Source organism: Phyllobates terribilis, unplaced genomic scaffold (genome assembly GCF_046119375.1).
Source record: "Phyllobates terribilis strain yellow unplaced genomic scaffold, ASM4611937v1 Scaffold_13__5_contigs__length_258822181, whole genome shotgun sequence".
In the NCBI taxonomy this organism is placed as follows: Eukaryota; Metazoa; Chordata; class Amphibia; order Anura; family Dendrobatidae; genus Phyllobates; species Phyllobates terribilis.
Window position 1 is genome coordinate 102176796 of NW_027362773.1, and position 24477 is coordinate 102201272.

Sequence of the window (24477 nt, forward strand, 5' to 3'; positions counted from 1 at the left end):
GAGAAGAGAGAGGGGGGTAGCCTGGGGAGGGGGGGAGAAAGGAAGTTCCAACTCCCAAGTTCGACTGATGTCAATGGTGTTTGGGTTCAGGTTGAAGTTCTGGTATTCAAACTGAACTTTGGACTAATGTTCAGACTGGTACTAGAACTTATTTATTCATATGCTAACATATTTATCCAACTTTACATTTAAATGCTAGAAACTGTATCACCAAACCGTTGACTGTAGCCAAATGGTAGAAGTCAAAAACATCTGATGTGCTAAAATTTTTTCCAGAATTTAAAAAAAAATAAAAAATCAGAGACAAAAAAAACAAAACACATCTTATTTGGATGGTTCTATATTCCGCTTTGGATTTTGTTGCATGTAAATCCGCAATGTGTACATGCAGTCTAAATCTTCATTGTTGCTGGTCCTCCTACAAATTCAGACAGGTGTATGAATCATCGGTTTTGTTTCCTTAAAAAAAAAAAAATGGACGATTTTTCATCCATACGGGCTAAAATCGTGTCTGTTTGTATATCCTTAGGTCATCCATTTTTTGATTTTTTTTTTCAGCCACAATAAAAAAGAAAAATACAATTCAGCGTCTTCATGGTCTCAGCTTTCTGTTTATTTGGTCCGTGAACAGGTCTGGACCATTGAAGGTTGTGATTCTACAAGGAAAAAACGTTCATCTGAAGTTTGCTTCTGACTAGTCCGTATTTAGTCCCTCGCACACACGGACCCAAAATAACGCTCGTCTAACCTAGTCTTGGGGCTCGTTCAGACAGGTGTGTTCAATATGAACGTGTGCCGTACCTGCTGAAATCTGACAGAAAGCAGACTAATGAAATTAAATAGGGCTGTTCGGAGTTTCCGAGGGAAAAAATAAAATTTGTGGCACGCACTATTGTGTTCAATATTTTGGTTGAGACTTGCCTTTTCAAGTCTATAAGTGTGTACAGAAAAATAAAAAAAAATCAGATCCAACATGGACCATCCAAACTGCATAGGATTTTTATGAATACTTTTCAACTATTAACCCAGAAAACTGTATTTGGGCTTGAAAATTTTTTTTAAATGTTGATTTATGAAAACAGATGCCACATGGACGTAAAAAAAAAAAAAAAGAAAAACACAGGAAAAAGACAATTTTTCATCCGTATCATCATCCATTTGTCACACAGATAGCATATGTATGAAAATAGTTTTTTTTGTTTCTGGCCGAAAATTGGGTATACGTTCATCTGAACCCGGCCTTAAACAGAAAAATAAGGGTTATACCAAGCAAAAATATCAGCGGCCATAGATATGACTGACTAAGCAGCATGAAAGTGATGTGGTGGGCAAACGTTGCCTTTTTCAGGAGGTTTCAGCTCAGAAAACCGCCTGAAAAAGCGCTAACCAAACGTACAACATGAACGAACATAAAGCATTTCTACGTAAAAAACGAGTCGCTGTTCTTACGTTCAGTCTTTTTACCATTTCACGTTAAAACGATGCCAAGTGATTAAAAGAAATGACCTGACAGCTCTTAAGGCGGCTGCCGCTCTGAAGACGCTCTGTACTTTACAATACAAATCAATGGGAAGGCTCAGAAGACAACTGGAGAATTATGGCAGCATCTCTGCTTCAAAAACCGCCATTGTTCAATAGAGTTAAAAAAAATGCCTTAAAACCGTAAAAATGATGGGGAAAAAAAAAAAACAAAAACATGAGTGGTCAAAAAGGCACACAAGAAACAACAACAAAAAAGTTAAAAAAGAGATTTTGGGAAAATAAAAAAAACGAACGTCTTCCTCTTGAAATTCTTGGCAGGTTCGCCCACTTGATAAAAACAAAAAAAACTGTGCGCACATACCCAAATGATCCACATTTGTACCTTCATCTTATCAGCACTAAAGGAGAAAAATCCTGATTCTGGTGGTGTTTTTATTTGTTCCCGCGCTGCTCCGCCCCCAAGATAAGGCTTCTCTTGTGCCTTGTATGCAAATCTAATTTTATTAGCCAATGGGGCGTGATACTCAAATATACGCCCACCGAAGAATTGCAATGGCCACGCCCCCTTGTCTTATAAGACTAGATTTATATACCGGGAAGAGAGGAGGCCATATCTCAGGAACCGAGAGGCGCAGGAACAAAAGAAAAATAGCGCCGGATTCAAGAGAACAGCAGCTTTTACAGCAGTTTAAAAAAAAAAAACAAATTGTAAAAAAAAATTACAAATTAATGGCAGGTAGTCGAGTTTAAGTAAAAAGAAGTAGAACAACTGGCAGCATTGTAAATTATTTTTATGTTTTGGCTCTTTGCCATCTCTCTTGTTGTCACTAGTTTAATGCAAATCTTGGCTGTCAATTGGAGACAGTCCAGAAAAAGCCTTATAGCTGCACAGGCAAGACATTCGGCCCAATTATGGAAAGAAAACCAATCACTTACGTGGAGGGTTGCAAAGATTAGCGACATCCTATAGATTTCCAGCGACCCATGTGCACACAGCCCTATAGCGTGTCTGGATTTTTCAACAAGTTGCCCAGCAGCGGTATACAGTAAGCCATGTCATTTTTCCATTATTTTATACCCATTCCTGTTGTTGGGCACCTATTTTGCAATCCCCTTTAACTCAGTCATAGATCATTGAGATTAATAAAAGATGGCACAAATTAACAAACCTGCTCTTGTCGTAATTCGAGTTAACTCCTGCAAATGATTGACTTCTAGTGATTGACGTGGAGGTGACCCTCGAGGATTGCACGGAGAGCGACATGGTGGAGTGGGCCTTGTATGTGCTCCCTGGAAAAAAAAAAATACAAGAAAAATTACTTTTTTTTTTTTTCCAGTAAATTAATTATGGAATACAGATATTAGACTTCTACACATCAAACCAAGGATCAAGAAGACCATCTAAGTGGTATCCGGGTGTTTCAACTCTCCACTGATGAAAGGAAAGAAAGATTGGGCATGTTGGATTCGATATGCCTGATCGTTTGTTCTCAAGTGTGAAATGTATGCCCGTGGCTTCGTACCCTCTCCCAATAGAGAAAAGTATATTTAAAACGACACAGGATCCTATGATCCTCATCTGGGTCAACAGAATGGCTAATTTGTGCTTCTATTATGCCGGTCTGAATGGGACTTCACATGGAGACCTTTTTATCACTGCAAGTTAAAAGGTAGTCTGTTAACACAAAATGACTGTTCAAACCAAGCACAGGCGCTCGGTGCACCCTTGGCATGGCTGTGCAGTTAGTGTACCTTCTCACAGACTTTATTTCCATTCGTTTCTGTTCTTATTTTCCTTGATTGACAGCTCTGGCTTTACAGGGGCCAGAGAACGACTGAGGTAGATGAAAAACAAGTAGGTGGAAAAGTGCACTGAACTGCTCAGTAATGCCAAGGGGGCACCAAGAGCTTGTGCTTGGTTTGAACAGTCCTTTTGCGCTGACAGAGACCTATGTACACCTATACAGTACATCGCATAACTATGTTTTAACTGTTTATTTACTACTTAAATGCAAAGTTAAGCAACTTTCTATATTAGTCTTCATTAAAAATGTTCTACTATTTTTGCTATTGCAGGGTGTCCGTATGTCTTTTATCAAGCTGACTGTTTTGCAAAAATGTTATAAAATTCCATCAAAACTCAAGCTCAATTCCTTCTCAGTGTAAAGATAGCAGCAGGGAAGTGAAAGGGGTGGTGGCACAGAGATTTCCACAGTGTGGAAAGGGGAGAGAGTATGTGCAGTCTCATGGAGGGCAGAGAAAACCGACTATAGAAAGGAGGAAAGCACAAAGAGAAAAAATAAGTGCAGAATAGAAGCTGTGATGATATATGAGCTAATGATGACAGCTGCCCCAGGATACACACAGATCTCACTTCCAGCCTATATTACAGGGAGAGACACTCCCACAAGAAAAAAAAATCTGAAACTAGGATCAGGCTGCAAACTGTGTATAAAAGGGGTCTAAAAATGATTGAAAGGATAATAAACCCAGTCTTAAAGTCAGTGCTTTTATTACCTAAAGTTGACAATTAACATATGTAACACATTTTTTTTTACCATGTGAAAGGTATAGCCTTTAAAGGGATAGTGTGCCTTTATGTAGATTACTAAAGACGACCCACTTAGTACAACATTTAACGAGGCCAAGAACATCACATGCATTTGTGTATTTAAATCTCCATACTGACTAATTGACATTTATTTCCCACTGGAATGCCTCCCTTATGCAAGGACATTAATGTATTGAGTTGCAGCCTTTATATGCACGGTATGTTGTGTCAATTTCCTTGCAATTAAACATTATAATCAAGATTTAAAATAATAATTTCTTATTATATTTTTTTATTATTATTATTCCTGACACCCCTCCAGGCTTTTCCTATTCTCAATATATACAAATCTAGCCTAGTTAGCCAAGGAGGTGTGGTCATAAAGACAACACCCCACTAAGGATAGTTGAAAATAACGCCCATTAGGGTTCTCCAATGCACACGGCTCAGAATTAGAATATCTATACATTAGTATTTAGAAGCATTAAAGGGAACCTGTCAGGAGATTGATGATACCCAAACAACGGGCAGCATAAATCTCAGCCGGGTATATGATTCTCTGAAGTGCTTTGGCGTTTCAGAGAAAATATACTTTGAAGAATAGGGACTAGAGCTGGAGAGCGGACTAGTCCAGTGCTGCCCCAAGGCCGGCTCTTCCCAGCGCTGCTGTAAGTGATTGACAGGTCTTTTCCTCACATGTACGTAGGGAGAGACGTGTCATTCACCTCCATTGTAAAATTTTATTTTATCCGAACATTCTACAAAATAAATATATAAAATAATTATTTTCCTTCAGACACATTAAATCACAATTGGTTTCGCTCTATGGAAATTCTCCTGCATATGGCTGTATTTTCATACTTGAATAATTGCGCTCGTTATTTTGTTCTAACGATAAGAGGTGAACTTTCACATCATCATCATCATCATCATGTGCCTCTTTGGTGCCATTGTTCGAATACCCCTCCTTTAAAAGCAGTTTGCTTTTTAATGTGTCTGCATGTAGTTTATATCCTGAAGAAGACGCGTGTCAACTTCGAAACGCGTCGATAATAAAACTGCAATATTTACAGTTCTGGTGTACCCTGGATCCTTTTTATCAGTTCACCAGCAGAGCGGAAAAGTCCACTTTTTTTCCTTCATCATTTCTGAAGGTGTTTCAGAGGAAATATACTTTGAAGACTAGAGAGTATAGCTGAAGAGCAGACTAGTCCGGCGCCGCCTCAAAGCCGGCTCTTCCCAGCGCTGCTGCAAGTGATTGACAGGTCTTTCCCTCGCATGTAGATAGAGACCTGTCATTCACCTGCAGCAGCGCAGGGAAGAGCCGGTCAAGGGGGAAGTCATCTCTTCAGTATATTCTCTGCGAAACGCAGAAGCACAAGGACGTGTAGCTGAAAAAAAATTATATATAGAAGACAGCAAGTGAATTTATATATGGTCTCTCCTATAAAAGCAGAAGGTTTTAAATTCCATAAGTAAGTGGTCCGCACTGCACCGGGGAGGGGGCGGTATGTAGTAGGTAAGGTGTAGACTATATGCACTAAACAATAGCAGCTCTCTGGAGCTTTAGTGAAATGAACTTCATGTAAGCGGATTAGAGGACTCACATCTGCCAACGTGATGCTCTGTACAACGAGAAACAGATGGCTTTACTCTTATCTGTCCTGAAGCCCGAGAATTACACTATTATCTCGTGACAGCTAATTATCAGCATTTACAATGCTGCAAAAATAAATAGAGAGTTGTTGTCCCCTTTAATTATCCAGCATGTTTGGAACAGTGAATGATTCCAATCTAACATTAGACAATGGGGCGGAAACTTGAGCGGATATTTTTGCAACACTTACTAAAGAATACCACTTCTGCAGTGCGGACGATAGAGGGATGGGCATAAAGGACCCCCATTCTAGAGGCAGGTGGGGATCCCAGAGGTGGGGTGCTTACATCAAACATTCATGGAATATCATGTGGATACAAGAAGAGAAAACCTCTTGAAAATTGGGTGCAAAACTTCAGACCAGACACAAAAAAAAAAAAAGAAGCTGATTCAATAGTTATGAAAAAATACTATCCGGCACATTATTTCTAGTCTCCATGTTTCAGATTAATTAGTAAAACTATAAAATTACACATGACGCCTACGAACCATTCACAAGGGGACTACAAAATGTCTACAAAACACTTGTACAAAATAGCAAAGATATAAAAGAAAAAACTAAAAATCCAATTCATTGCCACCAGCTACAGCGAGGTCAGCGGTGCCGAAATAGAGAAAATGTGGAAAATTGAGGTGAAAGGAATTTCTAAAAGGATCCAGAAGATCACAAAGATCCCAGAAGAACCTCACAAGGTGTCCGCTCCATGCTCAATAAAGGTCGGAGTTTAAAAGTGACTGCGCAAAATCACGTGGGAAGTTTCCGAGCGATTCTGGGTACATGGACGAAGTAGAGAAAACATTACTCCATGTACAGCACAAGTCTCATTACATCTTGTATAAAGCACAATCCGGGCTACATAAGGCTCTGTTCACATTAGGAACAGACAAAACGGAATGAGCGATCAGTTGAATCTGTTATACAAACGGAAGAAGAGGGGACACACTGTTTATTATGAGGTCCATTTAGTATCGATTGTTAAAGTTATGCATGCAGAATATCTTTATAATTCGCACCCCCCCCCCCAAAAAAAAAACCCTGAACCCAGATGGACCCCGTAACAATAAATGGGGCCCTTCTTCTTCCGCTTGCATAACTGATCACTTATTTCGTTCATAGGATCATATTCTAAATCATGAATTCGCCACCATTGTGGATACATCTCATCCATGTGCTGACGCAGGGCAGGTTTACACGATCAGCCAAGTTCTGTTCCATTCGGAAACATATCTGTCACAGAAAAGGTGCCAGACGGACCCCCATTGACCATAGTGGGGGTCTTTTCATCGGTCTGTCATTTTAACAAGTAAAATAAATAAAATTGTGCAGCATTTAGCACTTCTTCCTTCTAGGTGTTACTGTGTGTGTGCGGACCACCATTTTCGGACCACACACAGATCTCTTGTCCCGAACTCAACAGCCTCATATAGGAGTTCAGGCCAGGAGACCCCCCTGACAGAATGGAGACTCCAGTCTGTACACGGACCATGGAGCTTGAAAAACGACTTGTAAAAAACATTACAATATTGCTAAAATTATGAAAACCATGACGAAAGAAAGAAAAATTAAACAAAAAAATAATTCCCAATGACATGTAAATACATCCTAAGGATAAGACCAAAAGTCCCATCAGATGCAAGACTGAAAAGTGCGCCGAAACGCAAGTTTACCCTAAATGGGAACAGTTAACGGCAAAACCTCATTGTCTGCAGCCAATAACAATTCAATGAAAAATCCCTCTAATTTAAGACCCGACCATATTATCGTCCGGTGAGATGAGGTTTACAAGGAGGGGCATTGTTCAACATGGCCAACCTCTGTGCACCGCAAAAAAAATTGCGGCTCATTATCGCTACGTCTGATCCCAGCCTACATGGTCACATTTTGGGAAAAAAAAAATAAGAAAAACAACCATTTACATTCTACAATATTCCGGTAGAAACTGATACTGTTCTATCAATTCCAAGCGCCGTACAGACCTTACCCATAACCAATAACGCCTCATCCCACAGCTCCGGCGCTGCTGCATACGGCAGTGTCCATCCGAGTGTGCAGACAGCAAATATAGAATGAGATTCTCAGAGACTCGGCTTTAATCCGACTTACAAGCAGATAAGGAATCTCCCTCCCATTCTCCTTACAGACCTCTCATCCACATTCCTCACATTCCTGTTTTGCAGTGGTTTGAATCACTAGCTGGTACTAAAAAGATTGCAAGCCCACGGGACTACCTAGTGGTTATTGATAACAATAGTCCTTAATGATATGGCACCAACATTCTGTAACGGAGAACAACCCAGGAGGAAACAAGTAAAATGAAGAAGAAGAAAAAAATATTCTAGATGGAGTGGAATTAGTGACAACACATTGGGAAAGTTTTGATTTTTTTTCTTGGCAATGTGAATATTATCCACTACCTGGACAACCTTCAACCTGGATATTTTAAGGCCTGGCTTATACTGGGAATGTTAGGAGCAAATCTAGGGAGGCAGGATCGACAGATAAGGTGCAGCACGTGAGAAGTTCTGCAGAAGCAACTGAGAGGGTGTAAATCAGGCGATAACCCAGAGAAATCTAGAGGGACGTTGCAGGAAAAGTACATATGTTCAGTATACATGTGTGTAACCTATCAAAAAATTAAGTAAAAGAGCTTAAAGGGGTTTTCTGGGGCTTACAAACTGGTGAACTATCCTTAGGATACCTCATCAATATCAGATTTGTAGGGGGCCAAGTACTGACATACCCGCTGATCAGTGGAAGCATCCAGCTTGGATAGGATGTGAAGGGTGCAAGAGTCACACATAACTGGCCCCCCGGGACGGTGCCAGACCAGGAGGGGAGTATATATTATTTTTTATTAAGCCACCCTGGGCCCATTAAGTAGGTTGTAAAGTAGGACACAACACTTTAAAGAGGGCTTATCATTTGATAAAAAAATAAAAATAAAAGTTAAACACTTTGTAAAATCCAAGAGTTTCCCTGATTCTGCAGCTTTTTTCTGTTTTGTGCTGCGTCGCTCCATTGCAGAGATATTCACAATTGTTGCTTTTGGAGGGCAGCGTGTGAAATCTCCGATTGTAGTTCAACTGGGCAGTTTTTCAGAGTCTTCTCCGGGAGCAAGCGCTTTCACCCCTCCCTCCCACATGCTGCCAATCACAGCCTGATAGATAATCTGTCTAAGACACCTTGAACTGTGATTGGAAGCTTCTGGAAGGGGTAAAAGCACACATCCCCAAAGAAGTCTCTGTGAGAGAAACGCCCAGTTGGTCTGCAAGCAGAGATTTCACATGCTGCCCCTGAGAAGAAAGAAATGTGAATATCTCTGTAATTGAGCGACGCAGCGCAAAAAGGAAAAAAGCAGCAGAATTAGGGAAGCTAGGAAAATTTATAAAAAGGTATTTGAGGCACTTTGAGCAAATGAAAGGTCCTATTTAAGTCCAAGTTATCATGAAAAGGACAACTTCTCGGGGGCTTGGCAAAATTAGGACTTTTTTTGTAAGTAAAAACACAATTACTAATGGTTATGAAAATTAAAAATAATAAAATAAAATAAAATAAAAAAAACCACTAGCGACCAATTGGAGTGATTTGGGGGAGATCTAAGAATTCATCGGTTTCGCTGGTGCTTTTCAACCAGGGCAAATGGATCATGAAAGGAGAGATGAATTGAAGCATTAAAGTAAAGTACAATTTTCAATTACACAACAAATAAGCTTTATATACATAAAACAGAAAAAAAATACCAGGCTTGTGTGAATATTTAATATAAATTTACAGATGCCCCATGTGTAGTGCAGTAACGAGACAGCCAAGAAATCGCTGCAGAGTAACTGTTCTAGAACAGGAAAAGGAAAAGGCTTGGCGAGTACTACAGAGAATGCACGGATACACTTTGTTTTCCCAATGGAGCATCTTAAATAATAATCTGACTTTGTATAACAGATAAAAGTCCAATTCCCATAATATGGAGAAGAAAATATTAGGTTGGGAAAGAAGGTAAATTCCATGAAACTTCTGAAAATCCCTCTGCTAATAGAAGCTTATTCGTATGTCGCAACCAGTGTCGGCCTGGGATGCCAAGGGGCCACCAGTAACCAACTCCAGGGCCCCACTTTTCAGCTACATGCAAATGTGACATTATCCTCAATAACAAATTTATAAAACAATGAACTGGGTAGATTGTTAACTGAATAAGATGTTGCCTTTGTCTGTACATAGTGATGCAAATGTATTGTACCAAGTACTGCTCATATAAGAGGGTGGTGGCCCACCGGAGGATTCTCCTGTTCTCATGTTGGCCAGTCCAAGCCTGGTCGCAACCAAGCTTCATTTTTGTTACGCGATAACTGTGACACAAACAGCAACAAGTTAAAACTAAGGTGCACTCTTATAATAAAAAAAGCCTAGAATAGAAAAATCAACTAATTTCAGTGTCCACTTCAGTACTCCATGGCAGCCAGATCAGGGCAGTGTGAATTTTCTTGGTCGTCTGTCGATTGTTGGCATTCTGGATGTCTACTGCGAATACTAGGCTGGTGTGACGTCAAGACTAGTGTTGAGCGAGTATGTTCTATTAACCCTTTCGCGGAGTATGCTCGGGCCCGAGCTCCGAGTATTTACAGCTGCTCGGTGATCAGGTTAAATCGCTCCAGTGTGCATGATTTGCAACTGTTTGACAGCTTAATTACATGTGAGGAATGTCTATTTCTTACACATTCCTCACATGTAATAAAGCTGTCAAACAGTTGCAAATCATGCACATGGGAGCGATTCAACCATATCACCGAGCAGCTATAAATACTCGGAGCTCGGCCCGAGCATACTCGGACAGAACATACTCGCTCAACCCTAGTCAAGACGTATCACAAGAGTCACCCAGGATGCCGGGATGCCAGTGCCAGCTGAGGTCCTTTACAGAGCCTTGGTCTGGCTACCACGGAGCGCCGAAGTGGTTGCCAGAGCAAAGTACCACGTCAGTATTCTGTGGCTGTCGGACAGGACTCTCAAAAACTTCCTCCCTACCTCCGGGCATTCACGATTTTACTTTTGATTAGCAGATCTGGTATGACATCACCACAACAATGATGTCATGTTAGGCCGGCCCATAAAAAGGGGAGCTGGGGATGCTGTCAGGTCAGAGGCAGTTTGCAGGGCTCCTGTCTCACGGCCACAGATCAGGCTGTCAATGTTTGTGCCGGGGAGTCATTACATTGCGCTCACTAGAAGCTGGCGGCTACAGGGAGAACAGAAGTTCATTTTCTCCCTTCAGCCGCTGCTGCATTAAGCCGGCTATAAATGCTATTTACCTGTAGATTAACCCTATATCTCCAGGTACATAGTGCCTCTGGAGGTGACAAGTTCCCTTTAATTGCCATTATATGCTATATGGGATGGACATTACTGCTAGGCATCTGATTAACCAAATGATAAACAACGGGTATAGTTTGTTATGCCCGTCCTGGTGTCCTACTCCTGTACAGAACCATGACTTATGGCATTGTGCTGAAAATCCAATGTACAGTACACACGTCTACATTCTTATTCTTCATTTTGTTAATAAGAAACAGCCGTATGTGAATTTGTTCACCCGGCATTTGCATTCTTATGTAATTGTTGGAACAGAGAAATAACATTTTAATTGCTTTCCATGATCCCACTTACAACAAGCCATGCATTGGCCACAATTACAATAGAAATTTAATATTGGAATAAAAGTATTTAAAAAAAGTTTGTTTTTTAAAAAAAAAGGCTTTAAAAAGCTTAAAGGAGACCTTTCACTAGATTTTTTAATTTAAGCTGAATAGCTGCTCCTATTGCCGCTGTTCCACTGATTTTGGAACAGTTTTTCTTTTTCTTTTGCGCCCCTCCGTTTCAAAGTTATGGCCCCTGGATGCAAATTTTCCCTTTAATCAACTTGGCGTATACCACAGACCTTCTTTGGGTGTGTCCTTGTTTTGATTGGCCAGCATTATAGAAAAAAAGCAAACGCCCACAGAGAAGTTCTGTGGTATACGCCCAGTTAGTTGAAGAGAAAAATTTGCATCAATATTTCCAGGGGACATAACTTTGGAACGGAGTGGCACAGAAGAAAAATAAAAACCGTCCCGGAATCAGTTGACCAGTGGCTATTGAATGAGAAAATCAGTTTAAATCAAAAAGAACAGTGAAAGGTCCACTTTAAGCTTTTTTCAATGGGCGTCAAATATAAATGCAGCTCAGCTAAAAAGAAAACTAAAGTAATAAAAGGAGTCAAAATATATTTTTAAAGGGATATCCGGGACAGACTTATTGATGACTTATCCTTAGGAGAACAGTGGGGTTCCAAAACCCAGTAGCTCCCACCAATCAGCCAATATCTGCACCGGTATTCACTTGCATGGGAGATAAGCTGCAGTACTCAGCAGCGGCCGCTGAACAATGTCCCAGACAGCCATGCTGGGTCTTCAGTCATGGGGTTCAGGCATCAGTACAGGCACTGTGGGAGATTAATGATTATGCAGTAGGGAAGAGAATAGATTTGGCATGAAGAGAGAGGGAAAATGAATAAATCACCTTGGTGCAAGGAGAACCTTAAAGGGTTTGTATCAACGATCCGCATTTGGTGTCAACGTGACCTACATTTTGCCTGTGTGACTCTTGAAATTTAGCATTTGTCCAGCAGGAGAGCATCGGTGAAACACAGCTAGGGTGGGAATTGGTGGGATAGAGGTTGGAGGGGACATGTCCATCATGAGAGTACTGGCCGGCTGCAGGTCCAGGGAAGTAATAGTGAGAACCTATGGAAATGCAGCACACTGGGTAACCTCACATGTCTTAGGGAGACTCAGGAGAAACCTTGCAGAACATTGCTGGGAAGCAGACGGTAAGTGGACCATTATATTGCTGCCAACTGGTTGTGATGGCCTTAAAGTGAACCTGTCATGTTGCACTTGGGAGTCTGATCTGTGCACAGCATGGAATAGAGATGGAGAAGTTGAGCAGAATGATATCTAGGATTGTTGGGAAAGTCAGTATAACTTGCATTTTATTCATTAAAATCCCTGGTGTAAGTATGTATAAGGGTCCAGTGGGCAGTCTTTGTAGTGATTGACAGCTCTCTCTCCATGCACAGTCATACAGGGAATACTGTTAAAAACAGAATAGGACCGCCCCCTGGACTTCAGGGAATTCAATGAATAAAATGTAAGTTTTATGGAATCTTTTCCCACAAATATGTATAGCATATGTATATATCAGATAATCATGGCATATACAGTTATATGAAAAAGTTTGGGCACCCCTATTAATCTTAAGCTTAATGTTTTATAAAAATTGGTGTTTTTGCAACAGCTATTTCAGTTAGATATATGTAATAACTGTTGGACACAGTAATGTTTCTGCCTTGAAATGAGGTTTATTGTACTAACAGAAAATGTGCAATCTGCATTCAAACTAAATTTGACAGGTGCATAAGTATGGGCACCTCACCAGAAAAGTGACATTAATATTTAGTAGATCCTCCTTTTGCAAAAATAACAGCCTCTAGTCGCTTCCTGTAGCTTTTAATGATTTCCTGGATGAAGGTATTTTTGACCATTCCTCTTTACAAAACAATTCCAGTTCAGTTAAGTTTGATGGTCGCCGAGCATGGACAGCCCTCTTCAAATGATCCCACAGATGTTCAATGATATTCAGGTCTGGGGACTGGGATGGCCATTCCAGAACATTGTAATTGTTCCTCTGCATGAATGCCTGAGTAGATTTGGAGCGGTGTTTTGGATCATTGTCTTGCTGAAAGATCCATCCTCTGCATAACTTCAACTTTATCACTGATTCTTGAACATTATTGTCAAGAATCTGCTGATACTGAGTGGAATCCATGCGTCCCTCAACTTTAACAAGATTCCCGGTGCCGGCATTGGCCACACAGCCCCAAAGCATGATGGAACCTCCACCAAATTTTACTGTGGGTAGCAAGTGTTTTTCTTGGAATGCTGTGTTTTTTTGCAGCCATGCATAACACCTTTTTGTATGACCAAACAACTCAATCTTGGTTTCATCAGTCCACAGGACCTTCTTCCAAACAGAAATTGGCTTCTCCAAATGTGCTTTTGCATACCTCAGCCGACTCTGTTTGTGGCGTGCTTGCAGAAACGGCTTCTTTCGCATCACTCTCCCATCACTCTCCCATACAGCTTCTCCTTGTGCAAAGTGCGTTGTATAGTTGACCGATGCACAGTAACACCATCTGCAGCAAGTTGATGCTGCAGCTCTCTGGAGGTGGTCTGAGGATTGTCCTTGACTGATCTCACCATTCTTCTTCTCTGCCTTTCTGATGTTTTTCTTGGCCTGCCACTTCTGGCCTTAACAAGAACTGTCCCTGTGTTCTTCCATTTCCTTACTATGTTCCTCACAGTGGAAACTGACAGGTTAAATCTCTGAGACAGCTTTTTGTATCCTTCCCCTGAACAACTATGTTGAATAATCTTTGTTTTCAGATCATTTGACGTTTGTTTTGAGGAGCCCATGATGCCACTCTTCAGAGGAGATTCAAACAGGAGAACAACTTGCAAGTGGCCACTTTAAGTAGCTTTTCTCATGATTGCATACACCTGGCTATGAAGTTCAAAGCTCAATGAGGTTACAAAACCAAAAAAGTGCTTTAGTAAGTCAGTAAAAAGTAGGTAGGAGTATTTAAAACAAGAAAATTATAAGGGTGCCCATACTTATGCACCTGTCAAATTTAATTTGAATGCAGATTGCACATTTTCTGTTAGTACAATAAACCTCATTTCAAGGCAGAAACATTACTGTGTCCAACAGTTATTACATATATCAAACTGAAATAGCTGTTGCAGAAACACCAATTTTTATAAAACATTAAGCTTAAGATTAATAGGGGTGCCCAAACTTTTTCATATAACTGTACCATAAACATCCTAAAATGGGATACCCACTTAGGACATTTATGGCATTCATTTTTCATTATTGCACCCTCCCTTTAAGCAAGATATGTATAGGTATAATTGTAAAGATTTTTGTAAACTATTTTTTCTGATAATATGTCACATATCTGTAGTCATTCATATAAAACACAGGACCCTGGACCTCTGTGTGAATTGCTCAATTTCCTACGGTCCCCTCCCCAGTCTTCCCATACTTGTAGTGTTTAATCTGCTTCCGACATCTGTTTATAACTGGGAGTTTTTGCAGACCACTCCCTAGAGAAAAGTTAACATTAACATTGCTAAATCGGATGCGCATCCCATTAACCTCAAGTCAATGAGGGGCTGAGGCAGCCAATCTGGCTCCAACAGGGGAGTCCCAAACACAGGATTCCCCTCTAAGACATTGAGCATATGGAAGAAGGTTGTCTTTAGGAGACAAACCCGTTAGAAAGAACATTTTAATGCCTGTCTTGCTTATTGGTTATCCAACTAAATCTATAGTAATCCCCGAATATAGTTGAATTGCCTCCTTTGTAAGCCATTATTTATTGACCTTGCATTTCGTCAATGTAGAGAAGTTGTTGTGAAGGTCTGTCTGTGTCACCCCAGGCCTGAATGCCACAAATATTAAAGGCTGTGTCTGAGAGCAGGAGGGAGGTTCCCTGGTCAGAGACCATTAGCATGCAGCACCTCCTGTCCCAGGCCAGTAGGGGGAGCAGGCTGCCCCTATAAAAGCTGGAACTGGGGCAGGGTTAGGGAGACCAGAACCCACTTCTGAAGTGACCAAAAGGGTTCCTTAGAGGAAGGGACAGGTCAGCAGCAGCTGAGGAGTCCGTGAGGCAGAGGAGAGACTGCAAGCCAGGGACAGAGGCGACGAGAGCCGATCCCGGCTGAGAGAACCAATCTACCGGACATTGGAGTCCGATGCTGTCAGGGTTGCAAGCCCAGCAGCAGAGAACCAACCCGCGAGGGATTTCAGGTCCCTTGGCCTAAGAAGCCTGGAGGCTCCGCCACACAGAGGGACCAGTACAGCAAGGAGAAGCAAAAGGTACCTAAGGCCTGAGTCGCAAGCCATACAGGCGAAGTACACGGCCAGCTCAGGGACGTGGGCTATTACACCACGAAAAGGGGGATAGTCAGCAAGGGCAGAGGAGAGAACGGTAGGCCTTCACACTCACCCTGACTAGTGGGGCTCGCCCGAATGCTCTCAGATACCCAGGCCCATTCCTAACCGGTACTCCTATTGGGTCAGTAATAACATCTGCAATAAAGACCCTGGACTGTTTGAAGCGGACTCTGAACTCTTACTATTGCGGCCTGCACTATCACCCCCAGCATTCACCTACACTGCCCTGAGGCTACACTCTTCCCGTGGGGAGTTGTGCTACCCCTGTGCTGCACACCAACATCAGCCTCAGTGGTCTGCCTCGCAGCGGCGGTTACCTCTGACCGCAATCTATGGGTGGCGTAGTCGGACATTCAAAACACTGATAAATAGACTGCCACAATTTGGTCTGACCACCCTGAGCCACGGGATCGGATTGCCACTACTACACCCAGCATCGCATAGAAACCCGGTCCCGGGTGCCCCACGGCCCAGGGGGCGAGTCATGTCTATGGTATCATTTAGACCTATTAATAAACTGTTACAAATAAAGCTGTGCCAATAATTATTTGGTAGCAGTTGCATGCCATGCCTACCTCTGGTTTATCTTTTAAAGAGCACTTGACAGATACTGAAAAGAGGCCAGTTTTGCTCTTATTTTATTCCTGCTGTTCCCCTGAGTATTTTGCTTTTCTTTAAATCCGCCATATGGCTTCAGAGATATGAGGCCTTTTATCTTTAATAGGGGACGTGGATTTAGGCTGCTCTCCATAATTAACCTGTGAACCACAACCCCTTGCTAAAGACCATAAAAATTAATGCTAAATAAAAAAGCCCGTATTTCTGGAACCATATGGCGGATTGAAAAAAAAAACAAAAAGCGGAAAATTCAGTGGAGCAGGGGAAATAAAATAAGAGCAAAAACTGGACACTTTTTACCTGGTAATATGTCCCCCTTCAAGACTTATCAAACAGCATCATGAAAACCAAGAAGCACACCAGACAGGTCAGGGATAAAGTTGTGGAGAAGAGTAAAGCAGGGTTAGGTTATAAAAAAAATAGCCCAAGCTCTGAACACCTCACAGAGCACTGTTCAATACATCATCCAAGAATGGAAGGAGTATAGCACAACAGCAACCCTACAGTCATGGCCAAAAGTTTTGAGAATGACACCAAAATTATATTTTCACATGATCTGCTGGCCTCTGGTTTTTATTAGTGTTTGTCTGATGTTTATATCACATACAGAAATATAATTGCAATCATATTATGAGTACCAATAGGTTATATTGACAGTTAGAATGAGTTAATGCAGCAAGTCAATATTTGCAGTGTTGCCCCTTCTTCAAGACCTCTGTAATTCTCCCTGGCATGCTCTCAATCAACTTTTGGACCAAATCCTGACTGATAGCAGTCCATTCTTGCATAATCAATGCTTGCATTTTGCCAGAATTTGTTGGTTTTTGTTTGTCCACCCGTCTCTTGATGATTGACCACAAGTTCTCAATGGGATTAAGATCTGGGGAGTTTCCAGGCCATGGACCCAAAATCTCTATGTTTTGTTCCATGAGCCATTTAGTTATCACCTTTGCTTTATGGCAAGGTGCTCCATCATGCTGGAAAAGGCATTGTTGGGCGCCAAACTGCTCTTGGACGGATGGGAGAAGTTGCTCTTGGAGGACATTCTGGTACCATTCTTTATTCATGGCTGTGTTTTTAGGCAAGACTGTGAGTGAGCCGATTCCCTTGGCTGAGAAGCAACCCCACACATGAATGGTTTCAGGATGCTTTACAGTTGGCATGAGACAAGACTGGTGGTAGCGCTCACCTCTTCTTCTCCGAAGAAGCTGTTTTCCAGATGTCCCAAACAATCGAAAAGGGGATTCATCAGAGAAAATGACTTTGCCCCAGTGCTCAGCAGTCCACTCCCTGTACCTTTTGCAGAATATAAGTCGGTCCCTGATGTTTTTTCTGGAGAAAAGTGGCTTCTTTGCTGCCCTCCTTGAAACCAGCCCTTGCTCAAAGAGTCTCCGCCTCACAATGCGTGCAGAAGCACTCACACCAGCCTGCTGCCATTCCTGAGCAAGCTCGGCACTGCTGGTAGTCCGATCCCGCAGCTGAAACAGTTTTAAGATACGGTCCTGGCGCTTGCTGGTCTTTCTTGGGCGCCCTGGAGCCTTTTTGACAACAATGGAAGCTCTCTCCTTGAAGTTCTTGATGATGCGATAGATTGTTGACTGAGGTGCAATCTTTGTAGCTGCGATACTCTTCCCTGTTAGGCCATTTTTGTGCAGTGCAATGATGGCTGCACATGTTTCTTTAGAGATAACCATGGTTAACTGAAGAGAAACAATGATACCAAGAACCAGCCTCCTTTTAAAGTGTCCAGTGATGTCATTCTTACTTAATCATGACTGATTGATCGCCAGCCCTGTCCTCATCAACACCCACACCTGTGTTAATGGATCAATCACTAAAACGATGTTAGCTGCTCCTTTTAAGGCAGGACTGCAATGATGTTGAAATGTGTTTTGGGGGTTAAAGTTCATTTTCTGGGCAAATATTGACTTTGCAAGTACAGTAATTGCTGTTAAGCTGATCACTCTTTGACATTCAGGAGTATATGCAAATTGCCATTACAAAAAAATGAAGCAGTAAACTTTGGAAAAATTACTATTTGTCTCATTCTCAATACTTTTGGCCATGACTGTACACGAGACATGGCCGTAATGTGAAAAAAGTGTGGAAAAATTCAGGGGGTATGAATACTTTTTCATGGCACTGTATGTAATCAAAAATCAGCATTGCAGTTCAATTTATACAACAAGTACATGATCCTTTTTTTTTTAAATATATTTTCTTTAACTTGCATGCCCTGCAGAACGGTAGAGATCCGGGTTCCGAGATCCCCTCCTGATCGCTGAAAAAAACACTCTGCTCAGCTGAGCTTTGCAGTGTGGATTTTTTAAATGCAAGTCAATTTACACAAGTAGATAAAATTGTTTTTGTTATATATATATGTTTTGTGGGGTTCAGTGTTCTGAACCCCCCCCCCAGATTGCTCTTTAAAAAAAATAAAAAAATCAAAAAAAAAAATCGCTTGGAAGCATGCAACTGAGCAGGTAAAAGCATGACTGCTTGCGCAGACTAGTGTACGGGCTTTTACATTTCCTATGAAGCACGTACATGGCAGCACAGAGGATTTGTTTGAGTCATCAGTGTTGGGGGGGTTTAAGGACTCCGGATCCCCACAAATCTGCAGGACATGTAAATTAGGAAAAATATATTAAAAAAATGAAATCTTCACTAAGCACTAAAGGATGCCGCTATGGAGTGGACATCATTTTTTGCTAACTCTACGTAGTTCCATTAATAAAGCAATACCGGAAAACATTTTTTAGATGCGTGCACAAAATCAAAAAGTGTTGCGAACACTACTCAGACAATGTACAATGTAAAAGACAAATAACACATCACTATTCTAAGTTCCTAACTTCATCACCATTCTAAGTTCCTAACTCCATCACCAGCGCCCCCCACGGATGCTCGCTGTGTAAAGAAGAACAGCCCAGTACCTTGCAGATTGCCGTTCATGTTGCTGGCTTCAGGCAGAAATCAATATATTGGATGCCCCCATCTGCCCCAGTGATCCGTGCAGCTTCCAGACCTTCAGATCTGCGGGAAAGCCAGGTCCGGCAAGTCCGAGGCAGGAAAGGGCCAGGCATGTTTCCTCCCTAAACTTCCCCTGCCAAACTATCTGACATCACCCTTTTCATGATTAGTCAAATCCTGATTTGCAGCAAAACAATGACAGTCCGGCCTTCGTCTCCCTCACCGACTAATGCTCTAAAGTAGGAATACTATGCACAGGAGCAGAAAATGAAAGGTCAGGCGCTGAGCAATAGGAAAAATATAAAAAGCATATGCTGGACTATAGGAACTTTACTATACATGCACCATTATATTCCTTTAATCCAGAAGAAAAAAATGCAAATAAATTTGGCACATTTTCTAAAGAAAAACAAAAACCCTTTTCCGAGCCATAAACTTATGCAGTGTCAGGATGCATTTCATGCAAGGTTGCAACCGGGTATCTAATAAAGACCTCCCATGACTCCGACGAGATAGACGTGCGCTCCATTTCTGGGACCCGACCCAACCTTCGAAACAGGGATCCCATAAATCCTGTTACAGTCACCATCCAACGATCAGAGATTTACTAAGAATATGCCATCAATGTTTTTCGTGAGACAACCCCTTTAAGAGAGGGTCCGTCAGTGTAACTTTTGGAGGAATAATACACGAGTATTGCAACTTATATTAATAATTGAAAATTCGAAAAAAAAGAAACAAAAAAGGAAGAGAAAAATTTAAGGCTATGTTCACACTAGGCGATTTTTCAGCATTTTTATGCAAATTTTCAGCTACTGTACCAGCAAAGTCTATGAGATTTCAGAAATCTCATGCACACATTTGTTTTTTTGTCATCAGTATATTGTGCTTTGAATGGTTTTTTTTGCACAATCGAGCATGTCACTTCTTTCAGCATTTTAGCAGCATTTTTCACCCATTAAAAGTAATGAGCAGTGCCAAAAACGCAGGTATCAAGGTTTTGCGGTGTTTTTTTGTGCCAAAACCTGATGAAGCTGAATAGGCAATTTTTTTTGTCACTAAACTTTATCAGCATGCATACAGAGACAAATGGACAGTGACAAAAACGCAGCAAAAAAAAAAAAACAGGCAAATACCAAGCAAAACCTGCTTTTTGGAGGCAGAAACATAACTGCCAAAAGAGCAGGTTTTGCTGCAGGAAAAAAAAAAAAAGCCTAGTGTGAACATAGCCTAAGTGTGCAAAAACCCCGTTATTCATATAGTTTTCAACCACAAATGTTACGAACTGTGCAAAAAGAAAAAAAAAAAAATGGTAAGATATTTCTACAGCACTTTCAATAAAACCCTATAACTAGCCCAGGGTCTTTCAGTGAGCGTCCCTTTTTGGGTTTATTTTTTTCTTACCATAAATGGTTGATTTTGGGGTAAGAAAACAAAATTTTTGCAAACGGGTTTCATTTGCAAACGGCCCAAAATACATCTCAGATTGCATCGGCCACTCATGGATTTTTTCAGTCTGTGCTTTTCATTGGCTTAAAAAAAAACAAAAAAAATCCATCAAGCCTGACCTGCACTTTGACCGATGAGTGTTCCTTATGGTCAAAAATTGCTCATTTCGGACAACTTTTTATCTAATGCTTATGAACAAATGCACAACTTTTTTGGGGAAAAAAAAGTTGGATGTTTGGAGTACAATAGAAGAACAAAAAAATTGGAGACGGTGAGAATCGATTTGCAGGGTCCGGTACAGCAGACACGTCAGTAACCTGGAGCTGTCGGGCGTGAGTCTTGAGAACCGCCTCTTACCTGACGCCATTGACGGCTGATATTTTGATTAGCGGACAGGTGTGATGTCATCGCTTTGGTGTGATGCACATGCAACGTGACACCAGACCAACTCATCAAAATTAGCACCACGGATGCCAGGGCTCTTGTCTGATGGCCACAGATTATAGTCGCGGCTGCTGGACCAAGTCCTGAGAAACAATTTTCACCATCCACAACAAAAAATAGTGGATGAAGTTAAAGGGGTTGTCCAAGATTTTTACAAAATGACCAGAAAGGTTTAGTGACGCTGCTTCATTAGCTAACCTCATGTGAATGCTGCAGCCAATCACTGGCCTCAGTGGTAACATGCTGACTGTACTACCAATCACTGTTGAGGACAACAAATATTAGACAATCCCTTTAACTCTAATTTGCACAGCTAATTCAGCCTGGTGCACAGAACGTTCTCTAAAGTTGGTTTTCAGCTGTGGCACCACCCGGCCCTCAGCCATCTCCCTGTACTGACAGCTGCCTGCTGGGGAGGACAGCAATGCCAGGAAGTGTTGAAGAGGATGACACGGCAGCTGCTTTGAGTAGCTACTGCAAATAAGGCAGCTATAAGCAGATTTTCTGGGCACGGAATATCCAATTGTGGCCAGGAAGGTGGGTTTGAGCTTGTGTTTTACTACCCAACCCCAACGTTTCTGACAGGTCCTCTTTAAAATAAAACCCTGGTAAAATGCAGGTGGTTGCACCATGCATGTGCAGTAATTGGACGCAAGATAAGCCACCAGTCACCAACTACTGTGCCGGAAGTTCACAGTAAAGCAGAACTCCCAGATGCAGATTGTCCTGAATTCGACAGAACAGTCCCAAATTCTGAGAACCAAACCTGCAAAATTCAGAGCATCTCAGACCGAAAAGTGGGAAGTGATTTGTGTAATTCCTGCCCAACGAGGGTGCTCGGGGGTGGGCTAGTGCTGTTATGAGGAGGGTCCTGGCCAGGGTTGAGGGTGGGACTTAAACCATCTTCAGTTCCCCAACAGAACGGTTGAGTCGTATGGCAAATCTTTACTCTGATGAACGGTAGCATAACAACCCACCGGAGCTCAGTCACAGTATAATTACTTTATCTCAGAGTAGGTTGACCATCTTTTGGAACATTTTTATTTTTAATTAAATGCATTTATTTTGGGCTAAAAATAATTTTTGCAATTGCTTTCAAATTAAAAATGTTGCAGCATTTGCCTTTGCTAGCCTCTGTGTTGCATGGTCTATTGTTGGCTGCAGAATGAGATAACTGAGACCCCATCAGGGAGCCCATTCTGACCGCATGACAGGAGACTCTTGTAACTCCTTTAGCTGTCTTTTTTGGAGCTCTTCTCAGCTGATTTATGACCACATCAAAAAAGTTGAATGTAAAAAGAAACAAAGGTTGTGTACAAGCAAAACAGTGAAAAGATTTTAATTGAAACCCAACTGCAAAACTGATTTTTAGCCCAAAATGCATGCATTTAAGTAAAAAAAAAAAAAAAAAAAAAACTTGAATGAGGTGGAGTTGATGTGTCTCGGATTTCTTGGTTTTTTTGTGATTATGATTTAGAAACTTCCATTGTGGCTAAAGGTGGTCAAACACATTATATAGAAGTAGGTTGGTGGATAAATGATTGGTAGTCGATCGTTACACCAACTCAACCATACACTCAGAAATGCAAGCAGATATTTATCCATCATATAATACCATTAGGGAAGCGTCTGATTGGCTTCAATTTTTTTCTGGAGCAAAACAACCACCCCAAGCATCCAGTCAATGTTATTAAGAAGGACAAGGAGTCCTGGAGGTGAGGATCCGGCCCCCCGCAGAGCGTTGATCTCACATCATCCCGTCTGTCTGGGACCACACGAAGAGACAGAAGGATTTCCACAAGGGACATCCATAGAAGATCTGGGGTTGGTTCTCCAAGATGTTTGGAACAACCTCCTGCCGAGTTCCTTCAAAAACTGTGCAAGTGACCGAGAACAACTGATGAAGGCAAAGGGCGGTCACCAAATATTGAGGATTTAGATTTCACTTTTGTTCATTCACTTTGTATTTTAATTGATAAAAACAAGTCATTAACACTTCTATTCTTGAAAGCGTTCTTACTGTGCGCCATTTTCCGACACCTGCCTAAAACTTTTTGTCTGTACTGTGTATTAGGCAGATGTGAACCGTCCGTTCTTGTGCTCGATGTGTCAGAAGCTGAAATAATTGGGGCAATTTTCCACCTTTCAAATTGTGCTTGGGAGCAAGGGTCTTTAGAGATCACACAACCCCTTTATCTCTCTTACAATATTTCTAAAAATTAGATTTGCTGTACATAAAAAAAAGAAGTTTAGATATTCTTTACTTTGAAGCCATTAATATTTGCTAATCACACAGATTGGCTGAGCAGATATCAGATATTGCGGACGTGTCAAGTATGGAACCAAGAAGCACAGGCCAGCACTGGCACAGGCGCTGCAGGCGATCGCCAAGCATGAGTATGGCTTCTTTTATTTATTCTAGCACCATCTCAAAAGTAATATATATATATAATATTTTTATTATGTAGTCCATTTCCATAGTCGGTGCTTCTGCTTGCAGCCGTCAGTTCCATCTTTGGCTGTGACTCTAAAAACCGTGCCAAACCTGCACGTGTGAAAGGATCCTTACACTGACCGGACCGCGCAGATAGTCAGAACATCAAGGGGAAAATTATAAATAGCTCAAACGCCATTTATGGCTGGAGCAGAAGGAGGAAACACATTGCGGTGACTCAGTGAGAACATGATAAACCATTCAATGATGGAAGACAGAAAATCTAAGTGAACACTGGCTTTAATAAACCTAAAAGGAACCTGTCCGCATGTATTTACATATGGAAGTAATGTTATGGCTGTGTAGGCGCTTGTCTCCCGATAAAAATGACACCCTTTTTGTACAGATACGATGTGCCAGTCATGAGAAATCTAGTGTTGAAGCCGTATGCAAATCAGACTGGAAGTGCAGTGGGGGAGTGTTAATGTGCCTGGACTGCTTCTTCCCCCAGTGCACTTCCAGTCTGATTTGCATACGGATTGAACACTAGATTTCTCATGACTGGCACATCAGATCTGTACAAAAAAGGTGTCATTTTTAGGGGAGACAAGCGCCTATACAGCTATACCATATGCAAAAGTCTGCAGACACTTTCCCATTAACACTGAATTTAGTGGCGGTCATGCCATTATTTACTAGCACCATGATGAAAAGGAGTGATTTAAATAATGGCAGTGTGAATACAGCCAAGCTTATGTGTTGTTGTTTTTTTAAGCCAAAAGTAGATGCAGCACATAAGGTCAGTTTCAGACATATGT

General features: G+C 41.4%; 1 protein-coding gene across 5 annotated transcripts in view; it reads right to left on the minus strand.

The window, feature by feature from the left end:
* RIPOR1 (RHO family interacting cell polarization regulator 1) overlaps positions 1-24477 on the minus strand; it is a 136491-nt gene that overhangs the window by 48202 nt on the left and 63812 nt on the right. For 2 of the 5 annotated variants that reach the window (XM_073658312.1, XM_073658311.1), the window contains exon 2: positions 2652-2772. In XM_073658312.1, coding sequence (XP_073514413.1) covers positions 2652-2746 — 95 coding nt within the window. In that variant the 5' untranslated portion in view covers positions 2747-2772. Of the gene's footprint in view, positions 1-2651; positions 2773-7672; positions 7698-19295; positions 19441-24477 lie in introns of those variants that run through there. The other 3 variants (XM_073658309.1, XM_073658308.1, XM_073658310.1) reach the window with 3 other exon arrangements.